Raw genomic sequence first — 20,669 nt, 5'->3', positions numbered from 1 at the left:
GTCAACTCCATCCTTCCAGTTGCTCTGGTCACAGAATCCGGAGGACTCCGTGAATCTGTTCTCTTCTCACATCCCATCGGCCAGTAGCTCGGCCTTCACTGGATGCCTGTCAGCTACTTCCATCACCTCCTTTGCTGTCACCCTAGTCCACCCCCCCATCTTTTTCTTGGACCACGGCAGTAGTCCCCTAACTAGTCTCCCTGCCTCCACCTTCAGCAGTGAGGTCATGGCACTCCTCTGCTCAAATCCCGAAAGCAGCCCCATATCCAGCTCAGAGTAAAGCCAGTCTCCTGACAGAGGATGACAAGGTTCATCGAATGGGGACCCCACCTCTCTAGCCGCTTCTCCTACCCCTTCCCCTGTATTTACTCTGCCTGAGGCTGCTGGGCTACAGAGCATGGCGCCTTCTCTGTGCTGCAGACTGGAGGACCCCTTAGACTACCCTCCACCTCTCTCACTGCCTCCCCGGCCTCTGACCTTCCTGCCGAGCCCCGGGCACCCTGCACGTGCCTCACGCAGGTCTTGGCCGGCTTCTCCTCGAGGGGACCTTCCAGCCCTTTACAAACTCGGCTCCAATGCCCGCCCCCCCTGCCCAGGAACCTCCCTGGTGAAGCTTCAAGAGCATGTTCTTCCCTCTACGTGCTTCCAGGAGGAGGTTTATGCAAACGGTTGCAGGAGAGCACACTGCAACATGCCTGCAGGCTTTCTGGGCTGCCCCTTCCCGAGTGGCCCCTATCCCGAGCCTCCAGCCCCGGCAGAGGCTGAGTGCGCACCAGACGCCCACTGCCCGCAGGACCTTGTCGGATTAATCGTCCGACGTGGAGCTGCACCACGAAGCAGCTTTCACCTAAACCAGCTCTGGCGTTTACAGTGGGGCTCGCGAAAAGATCCTCATCAGTGCGCTAGATCGCAGAAATTAAGGGTAGCTTCTAAAATTAGTGTTGTCAACAACCCACCAGCAGAGAAATCAGGCCACAGGACCGCTGAGTATAGAAAAGAAATACGATTCAGAACCCCATAGGGTCAGTCCTTACACACCAAAGGCCCTCCAGGGCTACAAAGGATTCTGCAATGGCCAAGGAGCCCGGGGACACTTCTGCGAGGTGCAGAGGAGCCTCAGGACTGGTCAAGGCCATGAGAAAGGCATCCCGGACCACGGTAACGGATCACATCCCTGGGCATCCGTGAGGACTTAGAGCTCCAGTACTGTCGGTGTCTACAGGATGTCAAAGAGGCTCACGTGGCAACAAGCAGTCAGTGCAGGGAGGTGGCTGGACAAAGTCTGGTCTGCCTTCTGCCGTAGTGATTTACAAAGCAGGCGTCTGACTGCTCCTTAGGTTTGGAGCCCTGAGACACTGACCTCTCTAATACGGGCCTGGTGCTTTGGCCTGCAGGTCACTTCCAAACGGACTGAAGAGGAAGGAATTCCTGCAACACGCCTGCGTGGTTTTCGCCTCCTCCGTTCCAGCTCACCTGTGTCTGCTCCCGCCCTCTGCACCTGGAGCTCCTGGCGGTCCCTGTCACCAAGTGACTGAGGGTAGGCCCAGGACACTCTTGAGTATCTGGCCGGAGAGCCCCCTTTTCATCAAGAAGCAGCCCAAACACTTCAGTCAAGGGTCCTTCTAAATATTTAGCGCCATTCTCACTTCTTGATTGCAGGAAGTTCATTCCAAGCTGGCTCAGTGTTTTGAATTGATCTCAAAACTGCTGCCGTCACCGTGAGCAGGTCCACGCTACTATTTACCCCCCACTACCTTAGATATTGCATTTTAGATTAGGTTTACGTGTTTGTAGACAGGAATCTTATCTGGGCTGTCACGCACACTCCTGACTACCCGCGAGCTAACAGAGTAACATGTAAGTCTGCCCTAAAGAAAAGGTGCTGGAATGGTTTGGCTAATAAAGACGGCACGCTCATTGAGAGAGTCAGTCCAGCGAAACTAATAACGCGGTTATGCCTTAAGACTTTTCACATCTGTTTTATTCCAGACGTAGTCTTCCAGAGAACAGCCCCGCCATCATGCCTAGTGGTATTCTTATCAAACGTGTTCCTCTTGTCAGCCATTCCTACAAAGCATTCATCAGAGAGCACCCGGCCCAGATGAGGGAGTTGATGACCTGATTTACAGGCTTGGGATAAATCGATTTTCAGTGGGACAAATAAACTGAGAACTAGAAGCTTCTCACAGGCTTGAAACCAGAACCGCTCAGAGGTGCGGGCCTATGGGATAAAAAGAGATGGCTGTCCTTCATTAGCTGTGAGAAAGACAACTGACATAAGTTAGGGGGTTGCTAGGATACTGTACTGACCATTTACAACCAAAGAACAGTGATTCTCAGCCAGGAGCAGTTTTCTGCCCCACGGGACATCGGTCTACGCCTGGAGACAATTCTGGTTCTCGCAACCGGCGAGGTGCTGCTGGCACCTGATGCACAGAGACCAGGGATGCTGCTAAACGTCCTGCAATGCACCGGGCAGACCCCACAACCGAGAAGTGTCCTGCCAAGTGTCAAGAGTGCCGGTGCCAGAGGGCCATTAGGGAAATCACGTTCCAGAAGCTAACGTGTGCCCGTAACGATTAACAATGGAAGCACCACGGGAGGGTAGAACCCGCTTTATGAGCTACACAGTGAATGTGCTCCGGATAACAAACCAGGAAGACAGAAAGAACGCAAGGTGTGTGCTGCATCTCCAAACGGACTCAGGTCCTGTCGAGGGAGAAAGGAAGCACCTTTATCATCAGTCCAGAGAAGCCAGAAACCCAGGCGAGAATCTGGGGGACTTGTTATTAAAATGTCTCATTTACTCTGGGTCAGAGGAGGGTTTCCAAGGGCCAGGGCCAGGAGAGTCCAAAATAGCAAGTTCTTCCTGGAACTGACAATTGCACAGCTCTCCCAGGCCTGCCCGTGAGTCCTGGCTCAGCTTTGCAGAGCGGGTTGGGTTGTGCGACATCGAACTGGGAAGGGCTGGACTGGGGAGCAGAGCCTCGGCTTGCAGGCCTGCTTTGGGCCCAGCACAATGTCAGCCTGGATCCCCCAGAACCAGACGTCAGGTAGGACGAAGTGTCAAGACATGGGCCAGGGAAGCACCTGGGAGAGAAGATGGGGACAGAGCTGGAGACCCAGGCCCTCTGACCTGGGGAGTGTGAGAGCGAAGCCGCAGGAAGGCTGAGTGGATGTGGGGATGCAGTGTCCTCCTAAGGGGAGTGTGGCCAGGCCCCTGGGGAGCCTCAGGCCAAAGTCGACCATCAAGGAAGCCATGTCTCTCAAGAACGGCCACAACCCAGCACCTCTGCTTGGCTTGGTCGTTGGCCAAGAGCAGCCGTGAGAAGCGTGGCTGCAAAGCCAACACACCTGTGGGCTTCAGAGAGCAGAGGCAGGGGCTGAAGACCCGAGAGCCCCATCCTGGGGGCTGCCACCAAAGCTGGGACAACGCACAGGAAAATGCACCCAGTGCCGCCAAGTTTCCTACTTTACTCCTTCCTGTGCATCTCCCTTTCTGTGGTCTCCTAACACCCATGCGAAAAATTCCAACCCTCCCTTGGCTGGACTTTCCCCCAGGGGGATGTCTCTGCAGCAGGTGGTCCGTGGAGAAGAGCTGGGACAGAGGGAGAAGAGGGCAAGAACTCGGGTGAGGAACCACGTGCAGTTGGAACGGAAGGTCCCCCTGTTTAGCTTTTTCTCTCCCAAAGACTGTTTTGCATTTACTTCCCTTCAATGGTCTTTTTTGATAAACAAGAGAACATCTGTAATACTGGTCTGTATCCACTGACATGTTACTCATTTTTACCACAAAGACAGAATTGTTGAAGGACATGACAGCTGCTCCAAGATGGGGTCTGCCATAGCAACTGTGTTGTACCAGCACCCAGAGTGATTTGTGGCCAAGGACACATCCCATGCTAAGTCCCAGAGAGAAGCAGCCACAGCAGAGCCATTAGAAGCCTTCTGCCAACCATGATGCGACATTTCTGTCTTGACTCCAGTCCCATGAGCCGGTGCCCTAGCCCCTGAGTGGTGCTGGTCTCCAGGGATGCTTTGAGTGTTACATGGAATGAAGGGAAGGAGTACCAGCATTCCTATTGTTATTTATTTATTTTTATCTTAGCCTTTTGGTCACCACATATGTGTAGCAACATAGATTATTTCTGCTTAAAAAAATACATTGTGTGTATAGGCTCTAAAACAAAGAAGTTTGGAGACCACTGGTCATAGAGTAGGTCTTCATTTTTGTAAATAGTACAAAGTGATGGTATGAAACAGGTGAGAGTGGAACTACTCTGCTTGATCTGAGACAGCTGGGGTCCGGGAGTGGGGCACAGACTGCACCCACTCAAATGCAACCAAGCCTGTGGGGCTCTGGGCTAAAGGCCCCCAGGGGGAGGGGCAGGAGCAGGGACAGGCAGTCGCTGTACCTACCAGGATGCCCTGTGCTCACGCCTGGGGCCCCTGGTGTTTCTCGGTTGCTGGGCTCGCCCTCTGGGGCCTTGGGCAGGGCTCTGCCCACAGAGGATTCTGCCCCAGAGGGTGATAGGCACAGAAAGCGTCTGCACACCACCTCAGCACTGGGCAGGGGCTCTGCTCTGAGGAGGGGGTGTCCCCGGGGCTGAGACCCCGACTCCCCTGCCCACGTGCTGGGTGGGCCCATCCTCTGCCCAGTCTCCTCCCTACGCCCCCGTCGCCCAGTGGCCTGCTGCTTGGCCTTCACCCTTCCCTGTCTTTGGCCTCCAGCCAACCCCAGCTCCGCTTTGTCCCTGACTTTCCCTCCAGCCCTAACCTTTGCTCTCTCGGCCTTCACGCTGACCCTGTCTCCTCCACCACGTTCAGCGCAATGCAGAAGAGGGGCCTTCGGAAATCTCAAGAGAATATGAAGATATTTCTTATGTACCCAGTTCCTGGGTCCAAACACAGGAGCGAGAGATCTGCTGATGGTAACCAGGCCCTTAGCCGATACGTAGGAACCCTAACAGAAGACAAGTCAAACTAACGGAAGAACTTTCTCTTTACTGAAAACCTACCACAGTCACTGCCTTCCCAGATGTCACATCACAAAGCAGCGGAACAAAAAAACTGTCATGAAGAATTGAAAAGAAAGAGGGATGGAGAATATAGGATGCTTTCACGGGGGAAAAACAATCTACAGTGTACTGTGGTTCCCCCCCACCATCCTTCTGAATGCTCTTCCACCACTTCCGCTCTTCAACTGCAGCATAAAATCTGATTTTGGAAACTAAAATCTGATGAAATACCAGTGTTCTAGTTCCAAGCTAGAGCACCCCTCCCCCGCCCTGATCCCAGACTAGAGGAAGACTCAGGACATGGTGAAGGTACAAGCAGGCTCCACTCTCCCACGGGGACCCGGCCTCCAGGGGGGCCCGCAGGCTGAGCTACTCAGAAGGCAGCCGGGGACATGGACAGAAAGACTCTCACCTCTCACTGTGGGCGGTGTGCTTGGTGTGTGGGGGCCCTTCTTGGATCCCTGGGCCCGCTCGGCATCTCCACTCAGGCTGGGTCTTTCTGAGGCGTCTGAGAAGCTGAGCAGGTGGGGTTAGGGAGGACACGAGACAGGACTGTGACCTTGGACCTCACCTCCTTTCACCAGCCAAGCACACAGCTGCGTCCCTGGCTCTCATGCTGGACTCGGCCCGGTACAGGCACAGGGTCTGTGGTCCCCTGGGCCTGAACAGAGGGACTTGGGTCACTAGGGCCTTGCAGCTGAGCCCGCGGCGGGAGGAACTGGTCGGTCCCCTGCAGCATGTGTCAGGGGAGCGAGCAGGCCCCCTCCCACTAAGGTGCCTCTCAGCCCCGCACTGCTCCCTGAAAGTCTACTTGCAGGGGTGGCAGCGAGCTCAGCAGACAGGCACACGGGGCAGCCCGGTTCTCAGGGCTGCAGAGCACTTTCCACCCGAACTTCGCTCTTCTCAGCCCCATCTGGGTTTCTCTCATCTCAACCCAAAAAACAGAGACCCACGGGGCCAGAGCAGCTCAGCTGGGGAAAAACAAACCACTTCCAGTACTTTCCACAGAAAAAGGAGAAGAAGCAAAGCAAACAGGGCTCCAAGCCTAGGGGCGTGAACACAGGAGTGGGCGGAAAGGGGCCTCCTCCTCCTGAACCACCATCACGGGCACTCGGGCATGTGCTCCAAGGCCTGTGGCGTGAACACAGGAGTGGGCGGAAAGGAGCCTCCTCCTCCTGAACCACCATCACGGGCACTCGGGCATGTGCTCCACGGCCTGTGGCAGCCAGAGCAGGACAGGGTCAGCAGTGAGGGGGCCGACGCAGGAGGAGAAGCAGGAAAGGCCCAGACACACGCCAACCCGAGGGACGCGCTGAGACCCAGGCCTGCCGCCTGGAGCCGCCGAGCCCCGCACGCCTGCCTGCATCCCTTACGAAGTTCCCAGCCGCCCCAGGACATAGGTAAACGAGTTATTTCCTCCTATTTGGTAGACAGGATGAAGAGTCTCGGAGAGGTCCAACTGTTTGCCCAGGGCCGCCCAGTTCACAAGTGCAGAGGCAAAGGCAGAGGCCGGGTCCCGCTTCCATACTCTCCCACAGGGGATGGCAGAAGGGCTCGGCATCCACCATAAAAATAAACCATATTTTATTTAAGTACAGTTGATGTATAATATTATACAATTACAGGTGTACCATATACTGATTCACAATTCGTAAAGGTTATACTCCATTTATAGTTATTATAAAATATTGGCTCTATTCCCCGTGTTGTACAATATATCCTTGTACCTCATTTTATACCTAACAGTAAAAATAAATAAATGAAAGAAGAAAGAAAACAGTTGTCCGGGTCATAATAAAGAAGTGGTCCAATCTTCACGGACACTTTTGGGGGCAGTTGTAAGGCAGTGCCCTTTTACTCCCAAAAATCTCACCCTAAACAAAAGGAGGGGAGGGCCCATCAGGAAAAGATGCAGAATCCTCAGAGTGGTTTTCCCCATCCCTTCCCATCTGGGCTTCACCCAAAGAGGCATCCACCCCAGTGCCAAGTAAGACTGGGCACTGTTGTCTCCGTGGGATGAAGCCAGGGGGACTCCCAAGGCAACTCCCGCTTCCCTTGGAGGCTGACGGGCTATTTCCATCTCCACACTCTCTCTTCCAGCATTCTTCTCCCTTCAAGGAGCTGGGGCTCCCTTGGCACTGGGCTCTTTGGAAGAAGCAGGTTGGCTCATTCAGAGAAGCAAAGGCTTCCTCAGGCCTGTCTTCCTAGCAGGGAAATGCCCGTAGGAGCCTGGCCCAAGCACAGTCACCAGTGCATTCCTGTCTGCTCTGAATCTGAAGCCCCACTTCCTGTTCTGCACTGTCCATGGCTCTTCTGAGCTGATCTCTCAATCGTGCCCAGGCCCGCATGGTCCACCGTGAGGGCAGAGCAGGGAAGGGGGAGGACGGGCGTTCACCCACTATCACACGGAGCAGCGACGATGTGCGGGGAGGTGCTGTGTACACCGTCAGTTACCGTTTCACCGTGAATTGTTAATGTCACATTTATGGTATTTTCGGTGTGTATTTTCTCTTGGGTTTGATAGTCTGGTGATGATAAAAGCAGGTGCCTTTTGCAGTGGGTAGACCACACAGGACAGGTTGACACGTACCTGGAATTTGATATTGTACCACCCTGGGCATCTCCTTCTGCATATCAAGGATCAATTGATTTCTAGAAGTCTCCCAGTTCATTTACAAAGCTCATTCAAAGTATGAGGATGCCTCTGAGGAGGACAGGCTTCTCTCTTGTTTCTGACCTGTCACCTTAATCCTTGGGTACCGGATACCGCGGAGTCACCCTGTTCCACACGCTCCTTGTGCACCAAGATGAGAGAGCTTCGGGGAAACAGAGCAGCTGAGGTTACAAGTCTATTTTCCAACAGGGGATCCGATAGGGAGGCAAAGCTCAGCTCAGCCCCGCGTACGCTGAAATGACACCAGCTGGGCTATGAACACAGGTTATTGAAGCTCCGTGTCGACATGTTGGTCGGGTCCCTGCTGACTATGTGACATTAGCTAAGATGCTGGACTCCCTATGCCTCAGTCTTCTCATCTGTAGAATGAAAGGAAGGGATAGATGATCTCCAGCATCCCTTTCAGTCCTGAGGGCTCTACTTTTCTACATAAATTAATATGACTCACCCAGGTGGTGGTGGTTACAGGGAGGTCATGCATGCTCTTGTGACATCACAATAATATTTGTGAAAACGTTGCATCTTGGTGCCCTTACATCAATCTAGAGTCCAATCAAAGCTTCTCTAAAATGCCTGGTTTCTTTTAGGAGCAAATAACCCTGGGCAAGATCCAGCAGATAACACAGCTAGAGCTCTCTGCAATCTCTTTGACAGATTGATAAATGAATGATGCAATTTTAAGCTCCTATATTGGACCCCGAGAGGACACCAGTGAAGGGACTGAGATTATGAGACTTCAAGGAATGATGGAATTTCCAAAACAGCTTATTTCTGGTTCTGGGCAAAATTTCACCTGAGCTGAATGGATGGTTTGTAAGCAGGACATGGAGGACAGATCCTCTTCTCTATGTTCCCAAAGGCACTGCTGGTGCTCACGGTGGGTTTCCTTTAGATTCAGATTCTTCAGACACATCTGGGGCACCTCTGACTTTCCTGCAGCGGCTCCACATCACCTGTGTCTCTCCAATCCAACACCACCAGCAGTTTCCCACCTGAGCTACTCTGGGGGCCTCACCCCTTCCGAGTTTCCTCACCTCTAATTCATTCTTCAAAATGCACAAGAACAAGATTCAATTATGTAAGGCGAGATCCTCACCCCCACTTAGGTGCATCGTATCACTGGGGTTCCGTCACTTCTAGAATAAACACCAAAATGACGAACGTGAGCGTCCAGGGCTGCTGGCCTCATCGTGTAGCACACACCTTTCCTCTACGCTCCAGCCAAGCAGGAGAACGTCCCCTGGTCGTTTCTGCTCCGGGGCCTCTGCACGTCCTCTTCACTCTGCCTCTTCCCGGGGTTTGGATAAATTCTGCTCTTCATCTTTCAGACCTCAGCTCAACGGTCACTTTCTCGGGCAAGTGATCTTACCTCCCTGGCAAGTCAAGCCCTTCCTATGGGCGGCACAGACCTCTCCTCCCATAGATTTGTATCAGCTCTGACTTCCCTCCACAGGGACACGTTTACGGCACTCAGTCTCTCCCGCGAGGCTGTGAGCCTCTTTTCTTTTTTTAGAATGATTCTCTTTTTTTTTTTTTTTTTTGATGTGGACCATTTTTTTAAAGTCTTTATTGAATTTGTTACAATATTGCTTCTGTTTTATGCTTTGGGTTTTTTTAGCCACGAGGTATGCAGGATCTTAGCTCCCCGACCAGGGGTCAAACCCGCACCCCCTGCATTGGAAGGTGAAGTCTTAACCACTGGACCGCCAGGGAGGTCCCGAGGCTATGAACCTCCTGCAAGCAGGGACCAGAGACTTTTGTTCAGGCACTGCATTCCCAGTGCCCAGAACAGTGCCTGTCACATAGTAATCACTCAATAAACATGTCAGACAAGTGAACCTGCCTGCTACCTGTGGCATCGTCGTCACAGAGGAGCAAGGCAAGACCCCTGCTGCTCAGAAGCCCACAGCCACGAACAAGCACATCTGAAATCGGCTCAGCTATAAGAAGTGACTCGGTATAAGACACGAGAAGCCCTGTTTCCATTTCCTCGGATTTACTGAGCCCTTCTGACCTCGTCCATAGGAACGTGAACCCGTGTAAGTGTCACTTGCTCAAGCACGACTCACCCTATGCCATCAGTGTCCTCTTGTGGTCACAATCCCTCCTCGTATTGCTATAGCGTGTACTTGCTGGCACGGCAGGCATGACTCTAAATTTCTAATAACCGGGCCGCTTCATCAGTACCCGGAGTTGTTAAACCTGTGAGTGATTTTGTTTCTTATGCAGCCGCTGGCCCACATCAGGGCCCACGTCTGTGTTTACGGAGAGTCTCTCACTCTCAGGCGTGTCTGTGGCGACACGCGACAGGAAATCCAAAAGCACCATCTCCAGCTCTGAGCCGCCGCGTGCGTATCTGGTTGGAAGCTCGGGGCTGGTGTTTATTGACAGGCATGAACACTGGAATGAGCAGTCTCTACCGCATCCTTCATACATTTCCACCTCCCATTAGCAAAGCCTGTCTGCCCTCACTCTGCAGATGGGGAAGCCGATGGGCAGGCCAGCCCCGGGGCCCAGATGCCTGAGGATTCAATGGATGGAACAGAACGACAGAACAGAGGAGCTGACCCTTAGTACTCGTGTGAGCTTGGCTGGCCACCCGTGCATGTGTCCATCCATTCATCTGCTCACTCGTTCACTCCACAAATGCTCTGTGAGCACATGTTCTATGTCCGTCACTGTGCTGGGCACCAAGGTCATGTGGGAGGACAAAACGGATGTGTTCCCTACCTTGAGGGACCGCAGTCCAGGGGGGAAAGCGAGGCATAACACAGAGAATCACTGTAAAATATATGGGCCCACGGTGTTAGGCGGGAGGAACCTGGCATCCTGGACTTGGCAGTAACGAAGGAAACGAGCATCGAGAATGCTCTCCTGGGAAAGAGGAACTTAAGCTGAGCCCTGAAGGATGGAAAGGATATTTATCCAGAAACATGAAAGGAGGATCAGAGTTTTCCAAGCTCAGGTGGCCTCACAGGGGAAGCCCTTGAGGAAGGAGAGAGCACGGTGTGTTTGAGGGACTGATTCCCGAGCGATATGGAGCAGGGGCCAGGCTGTGGCCCGGGGACTGGGTTGAGAGCTTTGGACTCTATTCCAGAGGCAACGCGAAGTCTGCATAGGGTTTTAAGCAAAGGAAAGACAAGCTCAGCTCTGCCTAGCTCATGATCTCTTTGAGAAGCAAGTGAGACCAAAGATAACTCTCCCAGGTAGACCACAAAGCGTGATACTTTCATCATGCTTCGTATAACCACTAAGCAACTCCCAAGAGTGGTGAAACAGCATTTGTAAATTCCCTACGGATAAACGTTCACGAATGACCACTCAGGCTGTTTCAGAGAGTCTGTACCTTGCGATGTGGAATATGCTGGTTCTCCGGAGTTGGGTGTCAGCATGCCACCTGCCTGTCGCTTACCCTTTCCTGGGAACATGCGAGCAGCCACTCCAATCAGTGGCCTGTGTCCCCGTGCACGGATCCGTCTGGGCCTTTGGGGGGTGTCTCTGCACAGCATCTCCGCTCATTAAAGGAAAGAGCCTGCATGATAATGATAATGCCTTGCACTTACCCAGCGCATTGCCCAGGGGTGTCTCAAAGCCTTTGGCAAACATTTAATTTAGTTAGTCTAGTGACTGCAGGCGAGTCCCCAGCCTCTCAGCACCATGGGGTCTAGGCAGACAGACAGAGGTGCTGAGAAAGGAATGCAAGGCCGGCCTCGCCCAGGCTCCGGGGCCAAAATGTGGCAGGAGGATGAACGAGGTCTCTGCATCGCTGGGGCAGCGCTCCATGCGCACGGCCATGGCTGACTGCGGTACAGGCAGCATGTAGGTCTGCTGCCACAGCGCCCACAGGGAGAGCACCCAGGCTTGTGGCTACAGCAGGGAGCTCTGCAAGGGCAGAGACGTAAGTCCAGAGGAAGAGGCTACTTTCCTGAAGGAGCTGTGGATGTGACTGTGAGGGTGGCTAAGCTCTGACTTGGAGGCATCCTCCGTGTGTGTGTGTGTGTGTGTGGACACGAGTGGAGGACAGTGAGGGGGGTATGTGTATTCTCACACCTACAGGAAGGGAATAGCAAGCACATTTGTCTTCAAGTTCATCTCTGGTTACAGGGTTTATTCCTGCCCATTCTCAGAATTACCTTCAGTCCCGCCCCGGGGCCCACAAGCACCTCCATCTCAGGGTGTAGACTTGAGTGGTAGAAATCTAGCAGATGGAACTATATCCTTGCCCCCCGTGTTAGTGCCTCCCCACTTAAGGGAAGGCAGAGGCAGCCAAGGCCTCCTGGGTTGAGAAGCAAAGTCTTAGTTTTCCATCAAGAGCATGAAACGGCTCAAGGGGCAGATGTCGCGGGGCCCGGAGCTCGGCACCTTTAGCGGGGTCAGAAGGATTGGCAGAGGAGAGAGGTGCCGTCCCAAGGCGATGCCAGCCTGTCTCCTTCCTCTGATCGCCCGCCCGGCCCCCGTGTCTGGAAGGTGCCACCCAGCATCTGGAGGTGCGAACAGCCACCCCTGCAGACAGCCGGGCGTGTTGGCAGCTACTGGCCCTCTGTGGGCTGATGCCTGAGATCAGCAACAGGAACAGCCAGGCTGGGCCATCCGTGTCTCCTCTCCCCCAGCCCAGGCAGCAGCCTAGGGGCCCCCACCCAGTAAGCCTGGGACAGGACAGCCACAGCCGAGGCCGCAGGTGACAGCGCCCCTGGAGCACCGACTGTCCGAAGCTGATGCACAAGCCCATGTGAAGAGCACCCGAAAATACCGCAGAGCAACATCGGGACCAAAGGGGCCGTGTGTGTCTGCTGCCCTAGTTTTCCACGCAGAGAAACCAAGGCCCAGGGAGCTCAAAGTCCATGGGCCTATGGCATCAGGGTCCAAGGGCAGGAACACACTGAATCACTCCCTGTTTTATGGACCTCTGTTCTTGAGGCAGGAGAGTACTTACTCACTGTACTATGTCTAATCAGAACCTGTATAAAGTCTTGTTGGATAAATGAAGGGGGAAATTGGACCGTTAGTTCCCAGTGCCCAGAACAGTATGGTCAGCCTTGCCTTCAGCCTGCTCCACCAGAAGGAATGCCCGCCCCCATCCTGTGCGACACCCCCCTGTTTCTGCCCTATGACTAGGAGACCAGGTTGGGTTTTTTACACTCACCTTGTTGTCATCTAACCTATGCTTTTGGCTACTCCACACAGGTGGAGATAAGCAGCCTATGCTGCTGGAATCCCTTCTACAGATTGATAGACTGAGGCCCAGAGGACACTCTGAGATGACTAAACCAACCTGAGGAGAAGGGGATAAACAGGAGGTAATGACTGCAACGTGGGAACAGAAGCCCTCCAGATCAGAGAGCCAATCCTCCCATCAGCGAGCTGGGCCCCCAGCTGGCGTGACTCTATGCTCTGCTTCAGAAACTGAGCCTTGGCCATAAAGACAGCAGCCCCCGTGCCCACCTCCATGCTGCCCTGCCATGTCTCAGGCTAGAAGGAAAAGGGCAGGCACAGATGGGTTTGGACTCAAATGCTGCAGGCCGTGGACAGGTTCTCAAGTACACACGAAGTGGGCTGATAGGGACCGGAGGTGTTTGTTAGCAACACATGTCTGAGGTGGGGTAGGGGTTCTGCATTTTAATCTACAACCCCAGCACTCTTCACCTCCTGCTTCTGCAGGCTTGCTTCCCATCCCACTCCTCCCTCACAAAGTCCCCAGACCCACGGTCAGAAAGGCTCCCTGCACAGGCCCATCTCTCCTCCTGCCCGGGACCACAAAAGCCCCCCCACTCTCGGCGCTCAGGGTCTCAGGAACATCTCAAGCCTGGAGTGACAATTAAATTGTCAACAGAGACCTCTTCCCGTCTCGGGTGTGGGCTCATTATGGTTTCCACTTGTTACTGTCTTTGCTGTCCCAGAGATTCTGCCTAGAAAAGCAATTCATGGCCATCGGTCTCCCCCCTGGAAGGCACCAGGCGACAACAACATTAGCCTTAAAATTATTCTGGGATGGAAACGTGTTTCACTGAGAAATAGGCTGCAGAGTGAAATGGCATGGAGGCCCAACCAGGTCAAGGTTACGTGATTGCATTAGCCTCTGTCTTTAGAAGCAGGAAAAGTAAATGGCTAACGAGCTGGTATTAACCCTGATGGGAGGAAAAGCATCACTAGCAACAAAGGGGGAAAGTCTATAAACACATAATAAAGGAAGTAAAAGAGGCGAGGAAGAAGTCACAAGTAAGCCATTCGCTTGTCAGAACTTTAGGACACAGCCTGGTCCCGTTTCCCGCAGGGACCCTCCCGAGGTGATGCTTTCCTTTCCTCCGGGTACCTCCAAAGCCAACTTTCCTCCTCCGGCTGAGATGCTCAGGCCAGCTTCCAGCACAATTAGCAGGAAAGAGCAGCCCTCCAGCAGAAATGCCTTCCCTCTGCCGAGCTCATCCTGGTGAGGCCAAGGGGCTGGGGGCTGGGGGAGGCCATGCCCTGGAGCAGAGCCCGCTTCAGGTGGGGGTGCTTCCCCACCAGGGGAGATGAGCCTGGGAGCTCTACAGGGAAGCATCCCCGGGCTCCAGCTCTCTTCAGGGTGCACCGCAATGCAGCTCCAGCTCCTGGGGCTCGCTCCCTCCCCCCTTCGGAAGTGCAATGTTCTGATTCCACGAGAGGAGCCCAAACCCACCACCAGCATCCCAAGGGGTTGAGTGCTGCTGTTCTGCCAGCTGTGCCTCAGCTCAGCGGGAGGACGGGGGCTGGGGGCCCAGAGCTGTCACCCAGGCCAGGGCTCACACCCATGGGAAACTTTGGACCCTCACTCAGACCCAGAGCGCCCACCTGGCTCCCTCTACCAGGCTGGAGCAGGTACTGAGCGCCCTGCAGGCCTTCCCCTCTGAGCTGGTCCTGCTGAAATCCCCTCCCAGGCTTGGATTTGGAAGAAGAGCAACACTCCCCACCCACTCTAACTTCTCAGCCTACAGCAGACAGCCTGGAACGTGCTTACGCAGCGCCCATGTCTGCTAGGAAAAGTGCAATTTTAACACAGCATTACAACACGTTCAACGATGGATGTACTCCTTTTTTTTTTTTCAGTCCATCCTCTTCTTCCTTCTTCCCAATAAACTTTTCATTTTTCTGATTTCACTTTGGTAGCTTAGAAATACTTTGGGCTTTATGTTCTTAAAAACAAAAACCAAGTAATTCTGAATATAAAAATGTAAAATTGTGTGTTTTACCCATACAGGATATGTAAGGCTTAAGAATCTTATTATTTATGTCTGTGTATATATGCACAGGATTTTAGGTTTAAGCTCATGTTTAACCAAATGCATGTGTCTCAACTTGGGGGAAAAAAAAGGAAAATTCTCACTGGGCTGGGGTTTAGGGTAGAAACCCCACAGACCCCTGGATGCTGCCTAAACCCTTGGAAGCATAACCCCGTCCCTTCAGCATTGTTTGAAGGATGCCTGCAGGCATTCAGCTGTCTGCTTGCGAAGACACGCATGCAATTATCAAACCTATTACAACGTGTTGGGTTTTGCAACACTTCCACTAAGCCCATTCTGGCAGGATTGCAGCATCTTACCTGTGTCACTGCAAACAAGTAACTGCTGCGATAGGTGGACCACGTTTAAATGGCTCGGTAAGGTAGGGAAGGCGCTGAGGAGGACCAGGTAAACCCAGATTCCCACCCTACCCCCGATACAAACATTCCAAATTCTGTCAGGGACATTCACGTTTCAGATGTGGGGAGAAGGAAGGGGAAACGGGATTCTAAATTTCAAAGGCACAATCTGCCCATTTGGTGGAAAGATAAAGAAAGGATGGAGGTGGCAGGACTGTGTTAAGATGAGAAATGCAGGAGCAAAGGAGGAGGAAGGGGAGAGGAAGGGGCTGGAGAGAGAGTGAGGAGAGAGGGTGGTGAGGTGGGGGGGGGAGGGAGGAGGGGGAGAGGGAGAGAGAAAAAGAGGGAGAGACAGAAAAAGAGATGCCGGCAGATGCAGAGAGGAATCAGGATGTCCCCTCTATCCTGCCGGTCCCAACAGAAGCGGCGAGAAGGATTTATCCCTGGGAGTTGAAGCCCCTCTTCTCCTACCCTTGGGACCACAACTGGTTAAAGCCAGCCAGCACCTTGCACAGCAACTGCAGTGCCTCACAGCAGGTGCACATCTCGAACCCAGCTCACCAGACCCACTGCCTGAAAGGAGAGCGAACCCCCAAACCCAAGCTGCAAGCACCCGTGTGTGCAGGAGCGACGAGCTAAGCAGTGTGTGCGCGCGGCGAGCCCACCTCTCCCCACACACGCAGCTCACACTCCCTCTTCCTCTCGGGCTCCCCTTCCCCTTCCCCTTCTGCTCCGAACCGCCCGGGGGGAGCCGAGAGCCCCTGTTGGGTACCTGGGATGAAGAGCAGGGCGGTTGTCACGGAGAACACAATCCAGCAGGCGGGGTGGTGCATCTTGAGGCTGCGGTGTCCCCGTGGCTGGGCCGGCTGCCGCTGCTGCCGCTGCCGCCTTCCTCTGTGCTGAATTCTGAGCAGGTTTAAATCCAATGTTTGCAAAGGGAGGGAGAGAGCAGAAGAGAGAGGGAGCAGGCAGGCAGCGTCTCGGGTTTTTTGCTGCACAGACACACAACTGGTGAACACCATGAGCACCAATCTGCGCGGGGCGCGGAGCAGACCTCCTCCAAGGCTCGCATTGGTTCCACTCTCCTGAGCGACACGCGGGCACTTTCCAGCTGGGAGGCTGGGCTCTGGGGAGCTTCGGTCTGCCCCATGCTCGCCCCCGCCCGGAGCACGCGTGTGCACTGGTCTCTGGGGGAGATGCCAGCATGCAGGGCTTCCTTCCGTGGGCACCGGAGCCCCTTCGTGGGCGGTGGGAGGGGCTGGGCCTGGCAGTGGGGACCTCACAGAGCAGGGCTCAGAGCAGGACAAGAAAGGCAGTGTGACCAAACCTTGTGCCAATTCCTCACCATCTTTCCTCCTCCTGGTCTCCAGGCTGGGAGGGCAGGAGCCGTGGCCCGTGGGGGGGCTCATTCGGACGTTTAAATCAGACGCAATTCAGTTTGCCCAGCAGGAAGATGGGTGCGTTAGGGTTTTTTCCACCAAGGATGCAAAGAGAATTGGCCGAGTTCCCCACAATTAGAGCATCCTCAAGCTCTCCCTAGACTAGATGCCCTAGACGCCGGAACAACTGCTGTGACTGCAGCACAGGCGGGGTGCGTTCAGACTAGACGGCAAGGAGGCAGGAACCAGCTGAAGTCATGGGACATCTCCAAGGTGACAAGGTCACGGAAGGAACCTGTGGCTTTCCGTCTTCCATCCTGGCTTCTCCTGTTCACAGTCCAGTCGGCCCTTCCCGTGGAAGAGCAGCTCCCGTGGATGGTATTCTGGGTGTGCCGTGTGGCAGATTTCCTCCAGCTCCACGCCTGCTCTAAGGAAGGCCTGCAGCACCCACCCCCAGGCCCCCCGGCCCGCCATGGGCTGCGCCCTCTGCTTGCTGACGAGGTGCCCCTCTGATGGATCCGCTCAGTGTTGAGGATCTGTGAAAAGAACAGCAGAGGGTATTACAGAAGGGGCTGGGCACACAGGGCGCAACTACTTCTGTCCCAGGGTGTCCTCCCAAGAGCCCACAGTGGCTTGGACTCCCCCCCCCAGCTCAGTGTGTGCGCAGCTCACCACAGGGGCAGGTGAGTGACCAACCCTATGGGAGACAGTATTCCCTCCCCTTCACCACGATCGCTAATGTTTTCCCAAGTGCCTGCATGGGCACGTATTCACAGTTCCCATCTTAGCTCATCCTCACCGTAGTCCCACCGCATAGCAACACTACTGCTGGACTTTAGTAGGCTGAAACTCAAGTTCAGAGAGGTTCAGCAACTGGCTAAAGGCCACACAGTTAAGAAGGTCAGCATTCAAACCCAGAGCTGTCCTAAACCCAACACCTCACAGTTGCCATTAAGCAGCTATGCCTACCGCCAATTGCCAGTGGGTTATTTTGGTCTGAGTGCCTCCATTTCTACAAAACTAAGACTGTTCCCTTTCAAAGAAGTAAAACAATCAATACTTCCCTCCTTATTAACAAGTCTGAAAGGCTTTCTATACTATGGTGATAGTATCCTCACCTGGCACTTACAAAGTACTTAAAGTCCTTTTTCAAAGGCCGGTAATATAAAGAACGTATTTTGCTCTTGTCTGAAAAGGGTAAACAAGATATCTGCAGACACCATCGAAAAATTCACATATTTTTGACTCTACATAAAAGATACTAGGACATGTACATACTAAGTATTAAGGTCAGATTCTACAGAGCCAGTAGTTGCAAACATGTCATTCACAAGCAAATTCACGTGTGAATTCTTGAACAAAGCCAGAATCCTATTCATCAGAATTGTCACTGGTGGCTAGATCTGCAGGACAGAACTAGCTTGGGGTGGGTGCAGGATCAGGTGGGCCACTGAAATGAGATGGATGCCCCAGGGAGGGGAAACGGAACAGACAGGCCAAAACCCTTTGGGGAAAAATGGGGAGAGGACTTGGGGGAGTAGGTGGAAGGCACAGTGGAAAAGGCCTTGAATTCTAAACCAACAATATTTAGGAATTCCTTATTGCTGCTGGAAAAAAATAATTTCATTTTAAGCAGGGAGTGCTACAAACAAACGGGAAATAATTTATTGATTTTAATCTGTGTAGAGTGCACAGCATGGGTTGAGGCAGGAGTACTTGTTGGTGGGCCATCCCAGATTTGACAGACCTGGGACAAGGTCGTAGCAGTGGAAGAGGAAAAGCAGGGGCCGGGGGGGAAAAGGGCAGAATTAGTAGGGCTTGGTGACTGATAGCTTCATACAAATAACAGGCATCATTTCTGCACCCTCTGGGGACCACGGTTTTCTCAAATATCATATTTTATCCCTAGCCTTGTCTCCCAAGAGGTATAATTACACGTTTTTTGTGAGATAAGGAAACTGAGATTCGGAGCAGTTAGGTGATTTATCCAAGGTCACACAGCTAGTTAGTAACACAGTCAAAATTCAAACCCACGTTTTTCTATTTTTCAAAGTGAATGCCTCCCTAAAAAGAAATGATTAATGTCAAGCACTGTCACTTTTATCCACGAGCCAGGTCCTCTGTCTTTGGCCTACAGATCCCGTATTTATCTTCTCAACCAGCCAGTGTAGTAGGTACTACTAGCCACGTGGTACGCAAAGACTTTAAATGACTCCCCAGTGCTGCAGAGGGTGCATGCACGGAGACCCGGTTTGAGCCCAGGCCTGCCGTCCCCACCAGGGCTGTACCTCGGTGGAAGCATCTGTGGCTCCTGCACCCAAGCATGCACTCAACACGCTTCCCTGAGCCCCAAGGGTGTGCTGTGTCCCGACAGGCTCCGAGGGCACAGCCTCTGGCCCTTCTCGGGAAGGACACACACGCGACCCCTCGGTGAGCTGATGGGGGACAGGAATCAACCTTTTTCAGCCTCTTGGACCCGACACAATGCTGGGCGCTCCGTGTGTATTTTCTCTGATTCCCACCCATCCTTCACTGCTCTCCTCCCTCCACAGGTGCAGACGCATACCAGGGCAGAGAAAACCAATTGCCTTCTCCAAAGCTACGAAGCGGCAGTGAACCCAGGTCTTTCTTACTCCAAAGTTTATGTTCTTTCCCTATTTCCCATCAGTTATATTTGTGTTTTAAAAACATCCCATTTTGGGACTTCCCTGGTGGCGCAGTGGTTGGGAATCCACCTGACAATGCAGGGGACACGGGTTCGAGCCCTGGTCCGGGAAGATCCCACATGCTACGGAGCAACTAAGCCCGTGCGCCACAACTACTGAGCCTGTGCTCTAGAGCCCGCGAGCCACAACTACTGAAGCCCGCATGCCACAACTACTGAAGTCCACGCGCCAAGAGCTTGTGCTCTAAGACAGAAGAAGCCAACACAATGAGAAGCCCGCACACCGCAACAAAGAGCAGCCACAGCTCGCTGCAACTAGAGAAAGCCCGTGTGCAGCGACGAAGACCCAACGCAACCAAAAATAAAACTAATTATTTAAATTTAAAAAAAATCCTACGCTAAAAAAAAAAAATATTTACTACGCGGCTGCCAGCGTCGCACAGTATTTTTTTCATTTAAAAAACTTTAATCAAAATAAGACATGACAATAAACAAGGATTTATTGTATAGCATAGGGAACTATATTCAATATCTTGTGATAAATTATAATGGAAAAGAATTTTTAAAAGAATACATATACATATATGTACGTATGTATAACCAAAGCACTGTGCTATATACACTCGAAACTAACACAACATTGTAAATCAACTGCACTTCAATACAAAAAATAATAATAATACATGACATACGTGTTTTTTCAAGTTACTAGGACTAAAAGCTCATGATTAAAAACTGCATTCCGAATGCCATTCCTCAGAAGCAACCTTTTTCATCTCTTTTAGTTGTTTTGTCTGGTATTTGCTTCCTTATTTCTTTTTAAAGATGTGCTTATTCTGATATTTCTTGATTTAACAATTTTAACAATTATCCAGCGACTTCCTACTACAGAAGGTGAAGATTCAGCCCTGATCACCACCCCCACCCTGCTCCTCCCTCCACCAACCCAGTATACATGTCATGATTTTCAACTATATCAATTGTTAGCATTGATATTGTTATGATTATTTGTCTTTCCAGTACAACATTTTGCTTTCCCCAGAAATATTTGCCTTTTTGTTTCATTTCTTTAGTTTTCTATGGACCTATTGTTAAATCTCCCCAAACTCCCTGCAGAATTCTAAAATTTGTCTAGTAATTTATAGGCACTACGTTTTAAAGGCATTCCTTCTGCCCCTTCTGTTCCCTGGTCCTCTGCTGTCATCTGGGACTTCCCTCTCCTAAGAGTTCACAGAACCCCGTGTCTCTCTCCTGTTGTCTGGATCTAGGTTTTCTTCCACTTGGTGTTCCTCCTTGTTTTAATATAACAAATCTCTTAACAGTCTGCTGGGAAAGCATA

General features: G+C 52.5%; 1 protein-coding gene across 1 annotated transcript in view; it reads right to left on the bottom strand.

Moving 5' to 3' along the window:
• The window catches only part of OPCML (opioid binding protein/cell adhesion molecule like), a 1,077,928-nt gene extending 1,061,297 nt beyond the window's left edge, over positions 1-16,631 (bottom strand). Inside the window, exon 1 of the mRNA XM_019942017.3 lies at positions 16,059-16,631. Coding sequence (XP_019797576.2) covers positions 16,059-16,308 — 250 coding nt within the window. The 5' untranslated portion in view covers positions 16,309-16,631. The remainder of the gene's footprint in view (positions 1-16,058) is intronic.
• Positions 16,632-20,669: the final 4,038 nt, after the last annotated feature.

This window comes from Tursiops truncatus, chromosome 8 (assembly GCF_011762595.2).
Source record: "Tursiops truncatus isolate mTurTru1 chromosome 8, mTurTru1.mat.Y, whole genome shotgun sequence".
Lineage (NCBI taxonomy): Eukaryota > Metazoa > Chordata > Mammalia > Artiodactyla > Delphinidae > Tursiops > Tursiops truncatus.
This window is presented reverse-complemented; position numbering and strand designations above follow the sequence as displayed.